General features: G+C 39.9%; 1 protein-coding gene across 2 annotated transcripts in view; it reads right to left on the bottom strand.

Annotated features, from left to right (window-relative positions):
• Window positions 1-23,985, bottom strand: part of LOC129368995 (kelch-like protein 29) — a 250,869-nt gene that overhangs the window by 162,825 nt on the left and 64,059 nt on the right. For both annotated transcript variants that reach the window (XM_055044230.1, XM_055044229.1), the window contains exon 3: window positions 5,121-5,426. In XM_055044230.1, coding sequence (XP_054900205.1) covers window positions 5,121-5,393 — 273 coding nt within the window. In that variant the 5' untranslated portion in view covers window positions 5,394-5,426. The remainder of the gene's footprint in view (window positions 1-5,120; window positions 5,427-23,985) is intronic.

Genomic DNA, 23,985 nt, shown 5'->3' with positions numbered 1-23,985 from the left:
GGTTGCTTCTGGTTTCTAATTGGAAACATTGTACAGAGAAAAAAACAAAACTTTGAAGGGACTAAAGTGTCGCATCAACCTGCCTGGCGCCACTGAAGTGGTGAATCACAAGCCTAGTATAAGGACAGAGCTGTCATCTCTGGAGATATGAAACAAATGTATAAAAATCGAAGGTATCTGCTATTGCATAATATTCTAAACCAGTTCTATAAAACCCTTATTATGTTATATGTATATATTATAAACGACAAATATCTTCCTATAAATCAGGAACTGTTTGTGACGGTATGCTAAATAATAGCACTAATTGTGCTAATCACTGAACCGATGCTAAATACGGTTTGCAATGCCTATTAAATAATCAAGTCATCTATAATTTGAAATAAACATTAAATCCTGTTTAACCGAGGAGCTGTGTAATCCCGACTGCTCTCTCGCACAGTGTGATATCGTGTCTACTAGTGATAAAAATAATAGTGATAGGTCACAGAGAGGCTTTCTAAGTCTCCTGTATAGTTTACATAATGGAAGAATGATTCAATGATCTAACAGCAATAAATGAGAGCTTTTTTCCTCTCAGATATTAAGTTGAATACAGCTGATTTTAAACAAACTCGTACAAAAAACATTAGTGTACATTCCAATTTAAGTATGGAAAATGTGTTTTCAATAATTTGTTTTGCGGACGAGCAAATAGGAAATATGCTGTGGTTTTTTTCAGTAAAATGAAGTACTTTAATCTGAAGGCTTTTACTCTGTTAGCAAGACAGCAAGACTGGCAGTTTGTCAGAATTAATCCTTTTTTTGTAAGAATAAATAAATCACTGATAATTTAGCTCAATTTTCTGTTTATTCACAAGACATTCAGTGTCTGTTGATTGTAAATCTTCAATCTGTATCTTCAAACATTTAAGCAAGTGCATCAAGGCAAACAAGCGTATGTGTGTCGAGGGCTCTGACACCTGAAATGAGAAAGAATATTTGCATTCTATACGAGGTTGATAAAATTGCAAATTTATTCAAAGCTGTGCATTAATCCAGCGCTTATATAAGGACGGCTCACATGGAAACGTTGGCCTGTACAATCAAAAGCTATCTCAGTTGACCTCACAAAGTCATAAAATGCAATTATCACTTCATTTCAAGTCAATTTAAAAAGTCACATGTGATCAAGATACTTCACTACCTCTCACCTGGAGGAACAGTTGAACTCACAAATACAAACTACGGTCTAATAGCATCTAAAGGCCCTGGTCGGTGTAGGGCATAAATGTTTCTCTTCTCATTACCACCCATTTATTGTAGTATATGCAGGGTCTATAAATCCCTGACAAGAGGACAGAAAAACATAAAATATAACAAAATAATTAATCGTCTGGCAGACAAAGTGCAACTCTGAATTAACTGTAGTTCACTGTTCCACTTGGTCAGTTTTACATCCCCATGGACGATGCAGCCAGATGGCACTTTCTGACTGTCAGCATTTGTCCCACACGTTTATGCATGGCTACAAATGTGTGCGTACGCGCACATTCAGAGTGCCACTACCACAAACGCACACGCATTTCGCTGATCATTAAATGTGACGTTATTTAAAAAAAAGAAAAGAAAGAGAGAGAGATTACTTAGATAAGCTGTAAAGCTAAAGCAAAACCCAATTCTACCCCACGGGACGTTAGAGTGCATGCACAGCTATCTGTTTCAGACACTTTGGTACATGTCTGGCTATTGGACACCTTCTCCTTTTGGGCTGGTGTGTTTATGAGGCGAGTCCCCAAACAACAGAAATCAATATGTTCTGTCAGGTTTTTATCGTGGCCATGGATAGAACGGAGACACGGGGACCACGGAGGGAGCTGCATCGCTCCGTCGTACTTCTTTTGACCACCCACAGATTTGATCACATGTGGCATAAAGGCACCCTGCCTCATACTCAGCACATGCTTTGTGCTGAGTATGAGGCAGCACAACGTTATCACGGGCAGACAGAGAACTGAGTTTTTAGTAGGCAACTCTAGGTTTTACAGTCTGCAACATGCAAGTACTGGAGTTCTCCAACATAAACCCCTTCTTCACATTTCATCACATTGTAACTAATAACGTCAATGTATTTTATTGAGGTTTTAGCTGAAGATATTTTCTTCAACGGTTGCCCAATATTTAGCTCTATGCATCTTCACATCATCTAATTGACTCTGGCCAAGCTTTGCCTTATCAAAGGAAAACTGTTTCCCCAACAGCTTGATCGTACACTGGTACGTTTTAGGAGAATGTTTTAGGACGATGTGCTGATCTGACTAAACAAATTCAAGATGTTTGCTGTGTCCCCCTATACGGCTGGTGACAAACTCCTCTTTCAAAAGGGTTTGTTTTCTTCCCACGCTTCCATAAAAGCCAGATTTGTGGCGTGAACATCAACGCTGTCCTTTCAGAAAGTTTCAACACCTATACCATGTTACTATGGGAAGCTTTTCAATGTTTTATTTCTTTCTTTTTTTAAGTTATCTTCTGCACCATATTACCAATTGCAGGGTTCAGTAGTTTTTATTTTTTTAAAGCAAATAACTGTTTAGAACTTTCACAATAAAATATTAAAACTACCAATAATATTTTCCAGATTATTATTATTTATATATATATTTTTTTACATAGTTTTTTGTCCATTATTTTTTTGTAAACGTTTCTATGCAAGTGAGGCTCTTCCTGTTCACATGGATGGTGTTTTGAATGCAAAATCATTTACATAATTAAATACATGCTAAATAAATTACATATCATGGGTAAATATGCCATGTATACAGTATTTGCAAAACATCTTTAATCACTTAAAATTGAAAATCTTTGGTTCCTTAAAAAAAAAATTACAAAATGTTAACTTTTAAGGCATCTGTTTTCAAAATGCCATAACATTAATGAAGATCTGAACTTATTGTTATTTAGCTGGACAGAGGGCAAAAATGTCTGGATTGTTATGCCTTGGCTTGTAGCTGTGCATAAACTCAGACTTTTAGATGATGAACTGATTGAGCTAGGTGATTTATGTGGAAGATTTTATTTAGGATTAAGGGGCTTTAATGCATAACACATGGCATAGTTTGTCTTTTTATTTGTTAAAAAAAACATTTGAGTTTGTCTCCAGTTCAGTTGCACTGTAAAAAGCACACACAGCCTCAAACAAAGCTCTGTTACCCTAAATTAAGGGTGACATCTTGAGAAAAAAAAATCTATACATATGTGGTCCAGACATCCCACATTCCTACATTGTAGCTTTTTTTTATGTGTGAACATTTGTGCAAGGCAAAGCACCTAATTGCACTGGCACTCAGTGAATGATAACAATAGCCATGGTGGGAGTTGGAGAGACTTGCTCTGAATGTAAGCAATTATTCAGCAAAAAAAACAAAACAAAAAAAACAAAAAAACAAAATGGTGGCTATGTGGTGCCAGAGCAGATTTACTGTTTCTGTGGTCAGTACATTCAGTGGGGAATCTAATGATGAGCTCTTAGGGGGTAAATTACCACTGCTTTGTTTACCTCTGCTCTTACAAATCTATACGCCTCTGAGAGCAGGAAACCAAAAAGGTGTATAAGAAGAAGTAGGTTTATTTAAAATAAAAGATTTTCTGGTGTAGAACAGCACTGAAAGTAAGTAGATGACTATTCATTCGCTGGAGGCAAGGAGAGAAAATAGGGAAAAAATTGAGTTCTTCAGCATTTCTTGGAGAAGAAATTGTGCTTGGACATGCATGTCAAACTGCACATGACATAAGACAGGATGCACATCTCTTCTGTTTTTTGTGCATCTGATTGGTCTACCCACACCACATTCCTTGAATATGTCTGATTTAGGAACGTTTTTGGACTGTGGGAGATCTCAGTATCACAGTAAAGGTCTAACTTCTCCAGGAATTACAGAAACTGCCATTCAGTGATGCTAAGCTCACTTGGCATGCTAACTGCTACAAAACATGCTAAAGGAGGTTTAAAATATCAACTCTGAATACTTTTGTCTGTGTTTATATAGTAATAACTTGATCTACAGTTACACCACACCTCCACTCAAGTGACGTCAGCTCATGATATTGGTAAATTCATTATATTGATCACTGAATTAGCATAAAATCCCTGTTTATTTCAGGTGAGACAGTAGGGGTGCATTACAATAACAATACTGCATATGAATAATTCACATTTTTATAATACTTTACTTTCATGACCTTGATCAAAATGAACTCCCACCTTCATCCCCATAACTTTTAATCACTTCAAACATTCATCAAGTGTGGGCAACTGAGATAGTTAAAGTGTGTTCTGCAGGACTTTTAAAGTTTATGTTATATAAAGGTGCATCCAAGAAGTATTTTGTGATTACAGTGTTTTTTTATGAAGAAAAACAAACAAAAAAACAACATGGTATTAGCAGCTTGAATCAACCAGGAATCATAAGTCAGTCACCTGAAATGTGTGGTTGGTGCACCTCTAATGCACCAGCCTCATATAAGTTGCTTAATAATCAAATTTTGGCCCAAACATCATGATCATGGGGCGTTTAGATGCAAGACATTTTCAAAACCGCTTCAAATTAGGTCTCCTACAATTATTTAGTTCCCCTCTAACCATCGCTTGCGACAGCAGCATCCATCTGAGAAACTGTCAGGGGTCATTTACATAATGAAAGAGGAGAATTACTAAGGAGGCAAAAGCAGGACGAGCCTGCCATTTGGCAGAGGACGAAAATGAAGATGGAAGGAAAATGGTTTGGCAAGAAAGAGGCATTGGACAGTGAAAGTGCAGAGAGAGCAGCAAAGCTGGAGAGAGGGATAAAGGTGGAGAGTGGAGGAGGCAGCAGCAGAGAGAGAAAAAAAGGGGGGTTGAGGGGCCTGAAGAGGTGAGTCAGATGAACCATGAAGACAGACGTGGTGGTGCTGCAATATTTGGAGGATGTGCGAAGGGAAAAGTAGAAGACAGAGGAAAAGAGGAAAGGCCTAAAAGCTGGGAGTGAGTTGGATGTTATGTCCAGTTGAGACATTGCGATAAATTTCAAAAGTTGGTACAGCAAAGGAGTAAACTTGACAAGTTTGACAAGGGAAGGAGAGGGAAAAAGAAAGCACCATCTTACCTTGGCCGACACTGGAGCCACTGATCCTGCCGCCGTGATGCCTCGCTTGACCACTAGGTCACAGCTCGACGTTGTCACGGCAACAGTAACCGGAGTGGGGAGAAGAGAAGGGATGACCGGGAGGGGAAGCAGCCCCGGACGGTTGTTGCCATTGACGACGGCAGAGGCACAGCTATGATTGGCTCCTCCATTGTGAAGGCCGGAGGGACGGATGTCTCTCCGATCCCAGGGCCCCCGGTAGTCCCTCTCAAAGCGGTGGTGGTGACGTGACATCACTTCCTCTCAGTGGGAAGAACGGGGGCAGGCCTACATGAAATGGAAAGCAGAAGGTCAGGATGACATTCTCTTCTATGATGGTAGGTGGAAACAGAAATAACTCACAAAAGAACATTTAACCAAAAAAAAAAAAATGGAGGTACAAAGAGGAAAAATAACGAGCAAGACATCAGGTGGAATAAGGAAAGAACACAGTGACATGACAGAGTAAAAGCTCACACAGCATCTGCCCGCTTGCTACCTGACGCTGTGGATCATTTAACGCTTCTAATTCCTGTTCTCCTGGTCATTAATGAAGGCTGCAGCAACATGGAGGGAGATAAGCACTGCTGAGCCACATCATCCACGCTTTACGCCACAAGGAGCAAAGCTGTTACACGGGAAATCTCGGCTCTACGACGAGGTTAAAACTACACGGCTGGGGAAGACGTAAACAGGTACACACATTTTATCCTCGGGGCAGCACAGCAGTAACATGACCTCGCGGTCAAAACTCTTTCATCTGAATAGATAAATACCCATGCAATTACAGCTCATCTCCTACATCTAATGGCTGGTTAATTCAATCACACTGCCCTTCAAGTGCATTTCAGGGGTCTCCCCTTTTCATGCGCGACAGGCTGTGAAAGGCTGAGAGGCGACAGCGAGCCAGAATTACATCGGCATGGAGTTGGACGTTATTGTCCTGCATTCGCGGCGCACAACTCTTATATCGCAAATCAAAGACCGACAGGATATAAGGAGTGGAATCTATCGCAGAGGGGGGTTTGAAGTACATTGTGCTCAATCGCACCAAAGGCCCGTTATGCTCACGGGGCCCCCTGATAACAGGGGAAATAAATAAATAAATAGCTTCAAAGAACGTTTAGCAAGTCTCATGCAAAATCCCCTGGTCTGTGAGGAGAGAATGACAGTGGATGATAAGTCTTTATTCTGCACGCTGGGGTCTGTCACGCTGTTTCTTTGCCTCTCAGTGGAGAGAACGCCTTGAAATGGCAGCTGCTGAGCCCACATGCACGTTTGTGTGCTTGCGTGTGGGAGTGCGGGTTCAAAAGCAGAATACACTAAATATGAATGACCGTACATGAACAACAACAAAAGGGAAACATTTTGGAGTAAACATCAGAAAACATTTTTTAATAGTTTAAGACGTCATCTTTCAGCATGCAGAAAACAAAGGTTTCTTTACAAAAACTTTCTGTGTGGGTGATGCTCTCCCCAGCTTTATGGGTCTCGACACGAATGAAGCCGTGTTAGATTAGGTGACTACAACACTATGTCTAAATGTCTTTTAAAAGAAAGCTGCTTTCAAGTGCAAAACAACATCAAATAGAGCAGATCACAATGGTCAAGTCTAAATGTCTGGTGAGAAGAATCAATTATGTTAAAGTCAACTTTTTTCAGCCACCCTACACATCCAGAAAGCAAAGTATCTTATATAAACAATCAGAAATCCAACAGGAAGAGTGGAAAAGCATCCTCTAACACCCTAAAGCTACTGGTCACAATCTGGAGAAAGGCAGGTGAAGAAATCTTCCTGTCTTTACATTGGAAACTGTAAAGTTATTTTCGCTCTCGCTACTTTTTTATATTTTCCAAGTTTGGCACAGAACTGGTATCATCCATTAAAAAGATGTTTTCACACAGAACAATATAGATTCATTTTAGTAACTGTATGGAAAGTTTTTTTCTTCCCCTAAAACCATTAGATACTACCAACTCAGACCATTTCTATGCCATCTCTTCAACTTTCCTGCTGACTCTGGTCACCAAATGAATCAATCATAAATAATAATCTCTCATCGCAGTGGGTTGGCATGAAGCCACTCGTCACATATGTCCTGCTTCAGCAAAATGTCATTGGTCAAAAGCTGACCTTTAATTTACTTGCCTTCCTTTGCACAGTTTGAGAGAAACATTAAAATGGTGCTTACATAATGTACCAGTTGTTGTTCTTTAGCTTACTTCTGACCAGGGTTGCCAAGTTAATTTGCACAGTCGTCAGCCATTTAATAAGGCTTTTACTGTTTTGCTGTTTAATGCAAACAATCAGTCAATCACATAACAGCATCTAATAGAAGCATCAATGAATTTAATTAAAGAACCAGAATGCAGAAAAAGAGGAAAATCAAGCATTGCATAAGGTGGGCAAAGTACTTCAAAATCAGATGCTGTAATGGTAAAAAATCTGAGAAACCAGCTGATCTCTCCTCTGGGATGGGATAAGTAGGGTTTTGTTGTGGTGTACTGTTGTTAAAAAGAAAACATTGCAAGTGAAAAAAGGAAGAAACTTATGTTTTGGCTACAAATGTTGAAAATAGATCTGTGGCAACTGACTTAAAAAAGGGGAAACTAAAAGCTATGGGAAAGACTCCAGTAACCTCTCCTTCTCCATAGTAACCCCTTTTAATAACCTAATATTTCCCAGCATACTAACCTTGCAGAATCTTTCAAAATATGTACAGACTAAGTAATAAGGTGCTCGGTCAGTTTAACAATGGTAGAGTTGGTCCAAGGTAGTATTGCCTTTTCTCCTGAGCTCTGAAATGCAGCAGATATATAAAAACGTGGTGAGAAATTCTAATAAAAGGAGAAATTTCTGAAAAGTAAAAAAAAAAAGATTTTATTTAAAAAAGAGCACGTTTATCTTATTTTTTCTTTTACAGTTCACTCCGTCACTAAATTTAACTAAACAATTCCTACATTTCACTGCCATCACAAATACTGATTTACTGAGAAACTGACAAGTGTTTTGTCTCCTGTAAAAGTCTAAGCACATGAAAGAACGGGAGGACAAATCAATACAGCTGATTATGCAGGAAAAGGAATTCAGCCAGGTTTGCATGTTCGATCTCTGGGGAGTTTGGAGGTGAAGCTCCAAATACGGCAACAACTCGACAAATGTGGAGAAGAAACAAAGACTTCATACGCCTTCGCGGTTTGAGAAAAAGGAATTAAAACGTTTATGAATAGTAACCCAAGTATAAATGTGTCTCATTTCTCTAATGAGTGTAAGAAAAATACATTTTCTGATGGGTGTCATAAAATTTCAATAACCAAAAATACAGTAATTTACAATGAAAATCAAAGTAATCTAGTTGTATTATAAAACTAATAGAATAAGGTTAATTTCACAAAAATTTCCAGGAGGCAAAGCATTGAAAAAATCTTCATCTTCAACTCTTCTGTGTACTGAATTAGGATTTTATGAAATAGACCAGAACACAGATATGTAGAAGGTAAAGCGGCAGAAGCCATTTTAAAAGCTCCTGGCTAACTGGGTAGCTGGAGGCCTCCATATGAGGACCAAAATCAACTGAATGAATCTTCATTCTTTACGACAAAATGCCTTATTGGCATCAGGACTGCATTAGGTTTGGATGAGAATAAAAAAAGTCTGACTATATGGTTATTAAAACAGCCTTTAATCTTTGAAATCTAAATTTGAGTAAAAATCAAACATCTTAATATTGACCAAATATTGCTAAAATCATTTCTCCATCTGTAGCATGCTGTGCCATTTCATTAAAGGGTTAGCCAATTTCACCAATAGAAGCGTAATGAATGAAATGAGCGAGATGTCACAGCACGCCAGATGTATTTTAACAATGTTAATTGGTTTGATTCAAGTACCTTCCATCACATATGATGCACTTTTTTTTTCTGAGCACGAGCAGCTCTCACATTACCATTCCCCGCATTCTCCCAATCACTAACCCAAGCGACACTTTTAGAATCTCGGCTCTACATTTCAATGTGAGCGAAATCCTGAAACTGAATTCCTGTCATCCTTGCACTATGCACGGAAGTATGTACGGGGTAACAGGAGGTTGGCAACTGATCCCGGCAGAGCAAGTGTCACCGAAACAAATCCCACCACACTTATGGTCCTTGGTGAACAGGAGGATTTAAGCTACTAATTACTAAGACTTAAATTCCTTTCTCAGCTCACTTTCTGCACCTCCTTTATAGCCTGCGCACACACGTAGGTGTCAGTGCGCGTGGAGCTCACCTTGAGGCTGAGTTTGTGGTTATGTATGAGAGGCGATAAAAAGAAATGTCATGCACAGAGATGTGTGTGGAAAGCAACACCTAACACACCTGTGGACTCTGCCAGACTAGATAAACACTGAAATACTTCACATTTCTAGTGACACTCTGCTCTGCACCGCACCGCTGCAGGGAGACGATGCCAATGAGGATTTGCCCATTTTCGTTCACATTCAATAAAGTCAGTGTCAGCTCCTGGACAAAGCGTTGGTCATTGAGATTAGACGAGACACATTTTGCTGCAAGTTACTTAAAGAGTTAATTAAATCTTGCCCGATTAAAAAAAAAACAACAACAAAAAAAAAAACAACAGTTTTACCCTATAGCACTGACTAAGATTCTCCAGCAACATGTTAATCATCCTACCTGGAGGTGTTTCTCCTGCAAAATGTTCTTTTCTGACTAACTCCCACTTAGATGGAAGTTGATGAATGTGACTCTCTCTCGGAGTGATGGGGAACTGAACTAATGATTATAATGACTAATGCTCACACAGAACAAATAAAATAAAGGCTCTCACTTTCCAACATGAGCAAAGTTGTTGAGAAAGACAAGAAGAAATAGTCTGTCAGCAATCAAACCTAATGAGCAGGAAGACTGGCATCTCCATTGTGTTGTCAGTCACACCATGAGCCATGGAGGAGACAAAAATTCATGCTTGCTGGGGTGTTTTCCATCGCAACTTTAGAAAACTGTTGTACACCTGCACCAAGTCTGCTGATGCATCATAATGCAAATGACACCCAGCTCACAATCCTCCTAATGCACATGGTGTGGATGCAGGGAAAAAGTGAGAGCTTGTGGGTGATTTTCTGTGTGGGCATACACTAGAGTCTGCATGAGTACAAATCCAATTATGGCTGACATCACTCTGACCTTAGTGCCATCGCCATGGAGATGCCCTGTGCATCTCTGAGTGCACTGTAGCTCCATGCAGCGCACATCAGGAGTCCACCACCACTGCCTCAGATTGGCAAAAAAAGAAAGATATTGTTGCTAGAAAGTCATAAGACGTCCTATTTGCAGTTTGCCAGAAGCTGTGTAGGGGCACAGAAAATGTGTGGAGAAGGTGCTCAGGTCAGATGAGATCTAAAATAAACTATCTGACCATCATGCAAAAAGCCCTGTGGTACGGTATTAAAGCTTTCTTTTACAGCAGCAACAGAGAATGGCAGAGCTAAAGGGAGAATTATCATGAAAGTAAACCGTTGAGAAGAAGTACAAGACTAAAGACTGGGATGAAGATATTGCAGTAGAGCAATGATCCTAGGCTTACAGACAGACATAACAAAATGGTTTAGATCAAAAGATATGTGCATTTTTGAATAGGCAATTCAAAATCAACATCTAAATCATATTCAGGCTGTTTTCTTTGAGTTTTATTGGGGACCAAAACTATAACATCTGTTACATTTCCAGCTGGTGCGATTTGCTTCCGCACCGCAGTGTGTCAAACGAACCAAACCCCCTGGTCTGTGGTGGTGCTGCACCTAGAACAACTGAAAGAAACAAAAAAAAATTCTCTGAAGAAGACAACGCATTCAAACCCCACAGAATTCACTTGAACCAAACCAAGAACTAGGTTTTTAGACAAACCAGAGTACAATTTTATAGGCCGCATCAGTTTTTAGTTACATATTCACGTCTCACCAAACAAAAACTTTCTAGGCAACAAACCAGTTTGACTACGATGGACTAAACAAGGCTGGTGTGAATGCACCCTGAGAAACTGTTAGCAAGACTTCACCCATCGACTCTGATGGGTGAAACGCTGATGCCACCACCATATTTCCACATGGGGATGGTATTTTAAAAGTGAAATGCAAATTAGACAACTTGTGAAGGCAGGAGGTTGCATGAGACTTCATTTAGGGGTATCAAGAAAAAAAAAATCTAATACAAATGTTTGCTCCACCACACAGAAGAAATTTTTCTTCACATTTCTGAGCCATATTTTTTCCCCTCAATTAGTTTATTACATCAAATTCAAATAAAATGTTATGACTTGGAAAACTTCATTCGGTATGAATAGCTTTTCAGACAGACCTGAGATCGATCAGCAGAAAATTTGAGAACCTCTAAAACCCAACATTTCAACAGAAGCATGAAGGATTAGAGGTCACTTTAACAGTGAAAAAAAAAAAACAGGGATATACCAGTGATCCAGGGGCATCTGATCTTAAACTGCTAAATTATTAGCTAGAATAAAAGTTGTCTGGAAGTGGAAATGTGACACACACCCTTTAGAACAGCATCTGTCACTCTGAGGCGACGCACAGCATGCTGGGTGTGTGTGACAGAGTTGCGTTAACAAAGCCATGTGGGAATATGCAGGGAGCTGTGGAGAGACGTGAGGAAAGAGGGAATGTAACAGATGGACAGAACGTTGCAGCAGCAGAGAGACAGCCAGGCCGTATGAGATGGCGTGCAAACCAGTAATAACAGCAGTAAAGAGTGTGTGTATCAGGCAGAAATAGAGAGAAGGGTGTTAAGGATGGGATCAGACAGTAGAAGGGCGGGTTGTGTGTCGTTTCTCTGTTCGAGTGTGTGATGTTTGCTTTGCTGGCACATTCTATCCCATGTTTAATACCTCAGTAAGTGCCCCTGCCACAAATACTCCCAAAGAGAACAAGCTCCCATTTCCAATCTGTGGTTGTGTTTGCTTCTATTGACCTGATGACAGCTCAGCTTTTACCATGCTAACACACAAACAGCCACCTGTTGCACTCACAAATCTATGCTAATGATCAACTCGTCCATCACAAAGTCTGAACGGCCAAGAAATAGCAGGTGATGCTATAAGTTTCTGAGAACAAGACATTGCTGTGAGTGAGGGCTCCTGTGGGAGAAACGTGACCACATGCACACCAGGTCTAAGTAGCGCAGGTGCTTGCACTTTGCTCACACACTGTACAACCACAAGAATAGAGCGAAGGACGACGTGCTGACAATTCCTCACAGACTGGGGTGTTTTCACCGATATTCAAATATAAGGAGACAGTCTTGGTACAGGGATCACCCGGAGCAAAGCATGCCAGAGTCCAGAGAATTATAAATTCCCTTTGCTCCCAGGGATACACCTGATATACTGTCTTCATTTGAATGTCACCCATGAATTCTTGTTTTACAGCGCAAAGATGGGAAAAGCAAACAATAAAATGCATCTTTAATAAAGCAATTCATTTTTAAAATAAAGCATTCTCAGCTAGATAATGTAGTCTTGTAAAATGATGACTCCCCTTGCCTACTAACATGCTGTCCCCCAAGATTTTAGAATCAGATCCACCGTAGACCAGAGTTGTTTTTCCAGTACATCACATTCCTCTGATTGAAATCAGAGGAATTTAGAGGATAGGTCTTTAGCCATTCCTGAACCACTTCCTAACAGGGTACATTATCCTTATCCAAGAGGCGACACACATCAGCAAATATGAATGATATACTGCTGCAGACTGTTGACACCAATCTTCAACATCATTCAAAGGCTGAAGAGTGGAAACCAACTTTCTCTCTTTGGTGTGACTTGTGGTTGGAAGTCTTCCAGTTCACACCTTCTCATAGAATAATATTTAATAGCCAAATAGTTCCCCAGGTAATGCAGTCCTATATGCATATTACATATCCGGACACCTTTGTATCAAAAACAACATGTCTTCTTCGATAGTCTTGAGTCGGAAAATGGTAGAGTGCCTTCTACGGGTCGGGGGGAAGTCCTGCCCCAAGTGGAGGAGTTTAAGTATCTGGGGATCTCATTCACAAATGAGGTCAAATGGAGCACGAGATCGAGAGACGGGTTGGTGCAGCGTCTGCAGTGAAGCGGGCGCTGCACCGGTCTGTCGTGGTGAAGAGAGAGCAGAGTCAAAAAGGCTGCTGCTCCCACGACCCGACCCGGAATAAGCAGAAGAAGATGGATGAATGGATGGATAGTTTAAGATTCAGCAGATGCCTGTTGAACAGGACTGTTCAACAGAGCCAATCTTGGCTCCCTTCATTCAAAATATTTCTTTGGACCATGTTTCATACAATACAGGCTACATACACCCCCTAATAGATGCAGCGTTGATCATACTTTTACCTAGACATCGAACGGTTACAATTTGGGCCTTGTCAAAGTCACTGAAGCCCAGTTTTTCCTCTACCAATTACTGCTCAATCCACCTTGCCCACTAACAAGGCCCATGATGAAGAGACAGTGTTCTTCACATTCCTTGTATATGGTCATAACTTTATGCCCAGGCGCTTTAATGTTCTGCAGTTGCAGATACAGCAGGAGTTTTTCTTTTTTCTTTTTTGCACTTTCAATGAAGCACTGACAGAGCAAATGAAGTGTCAGAAACTCCAGGTTATTTTTAGCTTTAGCTCCTAAGGTATAAAACATAAAAACAATGAAGCAGCAGCTGGAACTACTGCAAACCGAGAAGATGAAAAAACATAAAGCACAAAAAGAATCGTTGGATCCATCCCAGTATCTCTAATACTGGTTGAGAGAAAGGGGCATCTTCAGTTTCTGAGGAAGTGAAGCTAGATGCAGCTACCTGCTGGCAGAAAAACTAAAAAGCCTTTTGTTGGGATTGATTCCTGGCATTAGCAGGGTGGATTAATCCCTGTGGTTTGAGGGGAATTAGTACTTTGCTACTATTTGCACACCTAATTAGTGGTCTGAGTGGAATCTGAAGACACCACAGACACGGCAGCAAATCATACAAATGTAGGCCCTTTCAAAACAGAGCTCACCAGCTTAAGTGCCACTGGAACCAAAAATAGCTTCCATTTTAGCAGATTAGAGGCATATGGGAAGGTTTTACTTTGAGAGCCTGTGCCACAGTACTACTAGGAAGCGCTTGACACACAAATAAAATTGAACCATGGGGGCAATCATCAAGGACAAATATAAGAAGCCAGCACAGCGCCTTCTGTGATCTGCCTGTTGGAACTTATCCACAGGTTCTGAGATCACAGTGAGAAACGACACTTTGTATATTAATCTGACACCTTGATGGATCAAACACTCATGGATTACATGCACGCACTGCCTCGTTTTGCCAGAGACAGTCATTTCCTGATCATCTCCTCTTTCATAAAGCATGCAAGCAAAGGGCAGACCTTTCAAAGCGAATGAAAAAAGGTTCACTTGTACTACACAGACAGCAAGGAGTGAAATAAAAGGAAGTGAGGCCAAGGGTTATTATTTCGTTTTTTTTTTTTTCATCTGAAGAAATATTGCACATGCCTGCACCACTGACGGAAAATTTCCTTCTCGATGCGCGTCAGCACAAATCTTTCTGTAGACTGCTAATGGCGGAAAAGGCAATTTGAGAAGATAGCACCTGATGCAAGGGTTTCAAAGCCATTTGTTTAATGACGTTTGAACACTGGTTTATTTTTTACAACTTAAAAACATCAAGGGTGACTGTTTTCTGTTAAAAAAAAATAAAAAAGTAACCTTCCTTCCCATGCAGATGGAAATGACCACCATGTTATAAAATGTTGCAGTAGCACAGTTAGTAATACCCCGGTATAGTTTGGCTGTCAGTATCCCAGGCATGTCATTAGCCTGAGGAACAGAGGCACTGGAAGCTCCGCCGCTGAATGCTGCTGCTCAGTTAATTAAAACACAGACTTTCAACAAAAAGCTACATTACCACCACGGCAAGACAAAAAAGCAAGAGAAAACCCTGAGGCGCACTTCCCCATCTAGCCTCTGTGCAAGCTTCTTTAGGGTATGGAGTAGCAAATTTCCAGACGCCAATCATGTGCTGTGTTTTTTTTTTTTTTTTTTTTTGTCTGCCTGTGTTTCTGTGCACGTTTGTGTGTTTGTTGCGTATTCTCTGTGGCCCGTGTCAGCTGTCGCCTTTCCCCTTCCCGCTGCATTCTTTTGCAAAATTCTCTGTTCTCTCAACAAAAACCAACAGCGTCAAAACAAACAACGCTCACTGCTGATGCCACACATTACTCTCCATGCACATTTCAAGGGAACTAAAAGAAAAATTGTATAGGCTAAGCATTGCGCCGCTGTAATGAACCGCTGACACATGGATGTGTGCTGTGCCGTGTGTGTGTAGTTCAAGCTTTGGGAGGAGAATGCGACACTGGTGAAAGAATAGTGACTTAATTATCTAAATGGCTGCTGGAGAGATTACTGAGGCCAGTGGGCATCCATCTCTTTCAACGCCACCAGCTTAGAGTGCGCGGCCAAGGAGGAAAGATCAAGAGATCTAAACATCAAAACGACAGACAAACGATAGGAGGGTGAAAAGAAATGGGACAAAAGGAATTAAATGAAAGATGGAGGATAATGTGGAGGAGAGCAAGAGGGGTGGCTCCAGGGACAGCGATAGAGAACGTTTACTAAGGGCTCGCTATGGTTAGCTTCTGTGCTAATAGTTTGGCTTTTCTTGCTCAAGTGTGGAGAATAGCCTTGCATATTGGTAACAATGTTCATACTCAGAATATGCAGGTCTGATCCACCATTACAAGCGCCTTAACTTGCTTCAGTGGGCTGACTCCAGGAGGCCAAGCATAATAAACCTAAGAAACACAACATACATCTTTTAAATGATTTTATTAATAACAGGGGGAAAATATTCAAGCTAACCAGGTTTTTATTGGAAATAATACTGCCTTGTGGCTGTGCCATGGTAGATAACATGGCACAACCATAGCAGCAGCAAAATGTTTTAATTTTCAGTCATGATTGTTCAGTGGAGCCTCTCCAGTGGAAGGCCAATAGTGTCTCAGTTTGCATTGCTGCTGTCCAAAGTTGTACAGGAACGGTAGAATGAAAACTCAAGTTTCCATTGAGTCTGACTAACGACCATCTTGTGATTAGTTTCGATGACATAAAAAAATTTGATATTTTGACAACCCTATTAAAATCTCCTGCCATGGCCACCAATTCTCCCAGAACTCCAAGCTCTAGAAGCTGCTGTCCGTTGCGTCATCAGATTGATCCAGAGTCGCAAGAAAAGACTCTGGAAAATGTACACTTAAAACATATCAAATAATAGCAAAAAAGATGACCAGTTAAAAGCAGCGAGATGTGTTGAATGTGAGTGAAAAGTCAGATTTCTGATGGGCCACATCACTACAACACAATAGAAAGCTAAGAGGGATAATACCTTTTCACAGAACTGTATCAGGAATTCATTTGGGAAGATTTTGGCCACCAGCCTTTTTAGCTATGAACTGGTTAATTTAACAGTAAAAATTCAGACAATCCAAGGAAGTGATATTGTCATCATCACTTTTATTAAAGGTGCAAATAGGTCCATTACGCTTCATATCATTATTCCACAGTAACAGAAGGATAGTGCTCTAAAGTTCAGATCGTCTGCCTACACAGAGTCAGTCGATGCAACAAGAATATGATCTTACTCCATTTGGAACATGCTGAACTTCAATTCAAATTTTTATTACTTTTTAATCTCCGGATCCACAAAAGCCCTGCAGTTGAAATGAAAAAGCCAATTCAAAGTAAATAATAGTAATTTTCCATGCATGCAATTAAACAGCAATTAATTTTATTTCAAAGTTTGTGACGATAATGAGCTTCGTTTTTTTTTTTCCTCCTGGAGAAGATCATCAAAAACAAATGCTAAAGGATGCAGATGAGCAAGTTGTTTTGTGTGCTGAGCTTGATTAGCTTTCAAGAATTTCACCAAAATGCGGCAATAACTACTGAATCAAAAAGGTCAACATTTTCCTCATAGACACACAAATTAATGCTAAAACACCGCAGATTATTGGTGTTCTGCACACTAACGTCCATGCTCTGAAACTTTCTGTGACAGCTAATATTCCAACCCACATAATTTTGGTCACATTTACTTCTGGACTCAGCTATTTGAAAACTGTGCTTTTTAATTTACTTGCAGTAAAACTTATTTTTGAGAAGGTGCAAGGCCAAAGGAGGGATGATGAGATTGCAAAAGAAAAAATATTGATCTTCAACATTCTAGCAGACAAAACTGACTGGTGTTAGAAGTTGATATTTTTGTTCTTTTTTTATTTTTACTCACCTCCACAGAAACTCCAGTAACCCCAGAGCATGATCCTGCCCCTGCCATGTTTTATTATGAGGATAGTGTTCATTTGGTGATGCTCAGTTCGTTTTTGTGCCAAACATATTTTTTGGGATTGTACCCTGAAGGCAAACTCAGGTGGGTCGAGGTGTTTTTCCTCAGAAAACTGAAATTGCTACATAGAGAACTATACCAGTGCTTGCCAGATATTCCTGCAGTTTGGCCTCACTGTTGGCCTTGGCCTCTTACAGCCCCTTCAATATTTTCTATTATTGTAAGCTAGGTTCCTGCAATAAAAGCTTTATATATCAAAGTCTTTCGATACATCTTTGTGTGCCAAGAATTGTGGATGTTCTTACGTATCTCACATTAAAAGTACAATACTGTTAATCCCATTTACTGTCACATTACGTGACATTTACGTTTTTAATTTATGGTGGGTGTGCATATTTTTGAGAGCTGCTACATGTGAAAACATTTGTGCATTAATAAATGTGCGCACCCAGACAGAGGTCTCCAACCAACACAATGTGGCTGATTCCTCACTATGTCTCTGACAGCTGCTGTCTGTCCAGCCATGATGCAAGCGAGCCTGAAATCCCCGCCGTGTGATCCAACTGCATATTCATCTCTTCAAATCTCAACCTTTTTAAAAGGGCAGGCACCATATTGTCTTTGGTCCAGTTCTTCAGGGTAACATCTCACATTCATGATTTCTTCACTTTTGTTTCAGGTGACATGAAAAGTGAGGAAGAAGCGACAGTAGTTTCATTTCTCTCACTAAGTTTCTCTGTCTCCCCCTAATTCATGTCTCTTGGTGCTTCCTCTAAAAGCTATTCTCTGTCACTGTCCATCGTTTCATATCTGTATGAGCACAGTGGCCTTTCAGAGTGGCGCCACAGCATGGTCTGGCCCAGAGGAGCGATTGGAGCAGTACAGATTAATGGCCTGGGAGACAGCCTAGGGCAGGTGGAATGAACAAATAGAGAGACTACTGAAATGACCATAAAAAAAGAGAAGAACTGGGGAAAATAAAGGGAATCAGGTGTGAACTTTACTGTAGGAAGGGTATAAACTTGAGGAATTCGCTCTCGCACTAAAGTTTCGCAACTTTGTGTGAGCACTAAAAATTAATCGGTTGAGAAATGAAATGGCACAAAAACATTTATTTTCTACTTAACTCATCCAACAATCACAAGAAGAAAACAAAGAAAGAATCTAATGTCAATTATGGCCCCAAAATACAAAAAGAAATCAAAGCATGGAATATAAGTTTTGTTGTTTTAAACACAGGAATATAAAGTCTCACGTTTCAGGTGTCTACAGTCTTAGATTAACTTATTGCATTTTTTGGTCCAATGCAGCTAGAAATATCCCTAAAAAAACACTTTTGAAAAAAAAATGACATGAGCACAGCTAATTACAGGGTTTCCCCCAGGGTGTGATAAGGCTTGCAGGGAACCAGGCTTTACTGCGCCCACTGCCAGGCTAAGCATTATTTGTATGTTTATTTTAAGTAAGGTTTTCTTTATACATCAGTAACAATGATGGCAGGCTAAAAAAAAAAAAATCTGGTGAAATGATAAGTGCAAAAGTGACAAATTATGGCAAGTACCTGGACACACAGGGTCAAGGTCAGAAGTCTTATTTATTTTTTTTAATTCAGTGCAACTTTGTAACCACTAAAGCCTCTACACATCAACATGCTAGCAACTTATTCAAATAAGGCAACAAGTCACGGATAACGTTTCAAAAATGCAGGACACTTGTATTAAAATTTCAATGACTGACTTTTTGGCCTGACAATGGATGGTGGTGTGATAAGCATTTATTCTAAATATAGACAGAAACACTGAGAGAGCTAGATGAGCATTAACTCGATTTAGGTAATATTTTATTTTAATTTTAAAAATGACCATTTTTAAATGGTGGTATTTTACAGCAAAAAAAAGAGCTGTTTATTATTGTTTGCCCTTTTTAAAAACGATAGTTTGTGTCTAAATATTGTCAATAAGATCTTCTAATAACATAATCTGCCACCTTTTGACTTTTATTAGCACAAAAACACAGAGGGCAGCCGGTTGTCCACGCTGGTGCCCCTACCACCAAGTTTGGCAGGCATGCAAAGAAAAAAAAAAAAAAAGCAGGTAGCAATTTTAATTACAAATAGCTACAAGGATTAGATTTTCCTGATTAAAACAGCTACAGTTGGAAAATATGTGTGTGCGTACCTGAAGCTGAAAAGTCGAGAGAGAAAAGTTATCTCAAGTGTTAGAGGAAAAGTTATCTGTGAGACTTTAAATGCTGCTTGCATGTAGGAAGGAAGGCCTGGAGACACAAAATGTTATTTTCAAATAACTATAAATACCTGCAGTACATAAACTAAGAATTTAATTAAAAAACTTTAATGAAAGATTTGAGATCTCCTAAATTATATTTTTTATGACATAATACAAGTTTCCTAGTATAAAATCGATCAATAGAAATGTCAGTATGAAAACTCAAATATCATTGTCCAAAAACAATCAGAGATAGGAAGGTGTTTTGATTATACCAACCGGGAAGTGCTTCAAAACAGAACTAACAACAGCATCGTTGAGCAGCCAGGAACACAAATTGATCAAGGAAAGCGTCGCTATCCTGAAAAATTTAAAATACCTTGCTGAAATTGTTTTGCTAGCTACAAAGGCTTCGACATTTATTTAACATTTATTTATTTACACAAGATCAATGAAGAAAAGAATTCAACACAGAGAAACATTTTTAAATTACAGTTCGTGACACGAGCCTCTGTGTGATTTCTGTTGCTCAGTGCGTCTCATTTATAGTTTAACTAGAATTCCTCAAAGAAATCGGATGCTTACTGGAATGGGGTAATTTTCAGCCTGAGCAGAGCCGATCTGTGACTTCCCAATCTGAAGCTCCAGAAACAATGTTTCTGATCCTTTAGCGCACCGCACTGATGTTGTTGACACGGAGAAGACTTCAAGTTATTTATTTTCTGGATCTGTAAGGAGTTCAAAACTGATGTCACAAGAGAGACAGATGTAAGAAACTATTTAAGAGAAACATATTTTTGAAAGAGAGAGAGAGAGTGGGGAAGAATTGAACATGCTGGATTTGGTGACTGTAATCTCACAGAGTGAGGTTCTATATCCCTTATGAGACATATTCCAATCGTTATGTCTCTGCTTGAAAAATGTTAAACATTGTCTTGGACTAGATCACTTTCTATGTTAGCACATTACAAGTTGTTAAATGATTCTTCATGACAGGAAGGCTTAAGACACATTTATACATATGCCTATATGGTCAATGGTTAGAGTTCAAAATCTCAGAATCAGCAGGACAACGCTTTGCAGAAACTATCAATCGCAAATTGATCATAAAATTCCAATCGTCTCTCAATTAAAGTGCTTGACAATTTGTAATGTCAACCAACCTGAGTCCCTAGGTATGACCAAACTTGACACCTTAAAAAATTGCTTAAACAAGCATGTTTAAGCAATTTCTTGTCATTTCCTTAGTGAATATGTGCACGACAAATGCTACATCCTGCTAAATCAGTCTGACAACATCCGATGATGCTTCTTGACATGTCTAAGAACTATGAAATTTCTTCCAAACATGGTTTCTTTTCTCGTCTACATGTATAAAAAATGATTGAAATATGTTCCTGTGACAGCAGGCAGAGCCACACTCTGGAAACAAGGTTTCTCCGAACTTCTCTCTTTGTCTTGTTCTTATTTTCACTTTTCTATTTCCTCCCTCTCTTTCCAGCCCATGCCTCGGCTGCACTCTCAAACACAATCAGCCACATGAGTCCGGGGCCGACACAGATGAGAGTAGGAGACTCTCACACACTCACGGGAGTGGTGGAGGTTTTTAGGCAAGATCAGAGATAGGGGAAGTGAAGTGAGAGATAAAAGGAGGAGAGGAAGGGGGGATGAAGAGGCAGAAGGAGGAGGAAAGCAGGCTACAGCAGCGAGAGAAAATGAGAAAGCTCAGTGAGATGGGAGAAAAGGTGAAACAAACACACACATTCTTTAATCAATATGGTGGGAATGTGGCCCCATGGTAAATCACTTCCCTGGCAATAACAGAGCAGCCACTATCCCTCTTTTTAATATGTTGCCAGAGTGTCGGTGGGTGATATACGGTAATATATGGCTTCGAAGAAGAGAAAGACAAGACGGGCAGCGGTTGTAAGAATGCATGTGTGTGTATTACGTTACGGTGATGTATAGACCAGGACAATTGGTAAGCGCTCAGATAAAAGAGGGGGTTCATGATTAGGTTGGGGAAAAGTGTCCATGTTGAACCCTATACACATACCCCCCCCCCCCCACACCCCCCCCCCCACCCCCACCCCCCCCCCCCCCCCACCCCCCACACCACACACACACACACACACACATAAAGATGGAACAGCCAGAGCTGGCTGAGAAGTCTGCCCTTTCTCCTGCACCCCTCTCATCATGTGTCCCTTCACATGAGCTCTCAATGCATCAAAACATGCCATTCCTAAAGCAAGGCTCGGCCATAATATGAGAGGAACTCAAAAAAATTTCATTACAGGAGGGGGGGGGGAACAACAAAAACTATAAGTTCCATCTTCTGGTCACATCAATTTGAAGGCAAGCAACTTTTCTACCTTGGCTTCACAAATCTGTCTGCCTGTCACTACCCAGACAGTCACCAAAATATACATTGCCCCAACAAATTGACCTTCACTTTGCTATCTGACCAGAGGGCACATAACCAACCATTTTTTTTATTATACCTTCACTTGATTCCATCTCATTCAATTTCAACCTTGCCCGCCGTGTTAGAGGCTGCTTGGCAAATGTTATCATAAAAGAGAGTGGTTTCTCAATTGACTTGGGTACCCTTTAAAGTGCTGCTAAATAAGTAATGGGACATCTTATCTCGTTTGACTAGCCCGCAGCTGGATGGGTTACAGTAGCCCACAGAGCACTTTTTTGGTTGGAAGGACATCTAAAAGTCATCTAAATGCCCCCGCAGAAATCTAGACTAAACCTGGATAGATGCTAGTTTGGAAGAGACAAAACTTCAGTAAGTACATCTGCGTAAAGTTGCACATGAAAAACACAATATTTCAGGAACAATGTCTCAGCACGGTGGTAGAGACGTAATGTCGGAATTTAACGATTTTAGTTCGACTGGCCTTGATTGGAGATTGACCACTAAAAACTCAAAAATGTTATCTTTACTTGCAGTAAATTATATCTATGCACCACCAACACTCTTTGGTGTAGAAGTCAAAGGAAGAAGTCTCAAAGTTACTAATTTTCTGTATCGGTGGCAAGTTTTAAAATAAAGTAGATCAAATAAGATGTAAGGTATTAGAAATGAAAGTTTTCTGCAGAGTAATGGTGGCATATACATTATCAAGGAAACACACAAATGACTTACTGTTTGTGAAAATAATACTGCATGAATCACTAATACAATGAAATGAAATGGTTTTCAGAGCAATTGTTCTCACAAACACCCGCTGTCACATTGCCTCTGACGTTGCCACATTTACGTGATAGATAAGTAAAGAGAATCTGGATTAATGTACAGAGACAGGAGCAGGGCATCTTTAATTTAGATTTGTGCGGCTCAAGTTTCTACAAACTTACAATACATAAGATGGGGAACAAAACCTGAATCTCTCTCAGTGACCCAAAGAAAACACCAGACCTGAACCTCTTTGAATGTCTGACCTGGGAAATCGAGAGCTGTCCATTAAAAAATGCCCACTAACCTCAATGAACTGACTTAATGTTTTAACGATGTGCAGACCAAAACTCCTCTAGTCCTAGCAATAGACTCATAAGTTATTAAAGATAATGACCGCTTCAAGGTATTACAACTGACCATTAAGAGAAAAGTGACTGGACTGTGGAGGTTCAGTCTTTTTGACAACATTTATCTGCATTATATGCCACTGTCCTACTGCACAGTCACATCAGTGCAATTCATTTGATTCTTAACAGTTAAGAGGATTGTTATGAGCACTAGACTTTATGACTCTGATGGTACTTGCTTGACTATTTTGATTGCCTTTGCTCTTGGATTTAAATTCATGGTTTTTGATGAGACTTTACTGCAGCCTAAAAACTTCCTGTAAAAGAAAATCTGTCACATGGGTTGGTCAGGTTAGAGCTGACATTTTGTCAGAATGGTATTTTTTTCTTTCTCGCTGTAAAAGCAGAAAACTTGGGACTTGTATCCGACTGCATTTGACAAGTTGTCTCCACTCTCAAACACAGAGTAAAGCTGCTCTCATCTCTTTGTGAACGCATTCTCAGTGCTCCCCTGTCAACTACATCGACAGGCCAAACTAAATGCAGCAGACGCTCTGCTAAAACCAGCACACTCAATTTAATCTTAATTAGCTGACCATAAAGAGTGGTGCATTACAACTGAGGCAGACGAGGCTGTTTTGCTCCGCTTCAATCTGGTTCTCTCTTTAAAAGCCATTTTGATATTGCTCAAATTTCACACGA

This window comes from Poeciliopsis prolifica, unplaced genomic scaffold (assembly GCF_027474105.1).
Source record: "Poeciliopsis prolifica strain line A6 unplaced genomic scaffold, Auburn_PproV2 SCAFFOLD020, whole genome shotgun sequence".
NCBI classification, from domain to species: Eukaryota; Metazoa; Chordata; class Actinopteri; order Cyprinodontiformes; family Poeciliidae; genus Poeciliopsis; species Poeciliopsis prolifica.
Note: the sequence above shows the minus strand (reverse complement) of the source record. Positions and strands in the feature narration are given on the sequence as shown.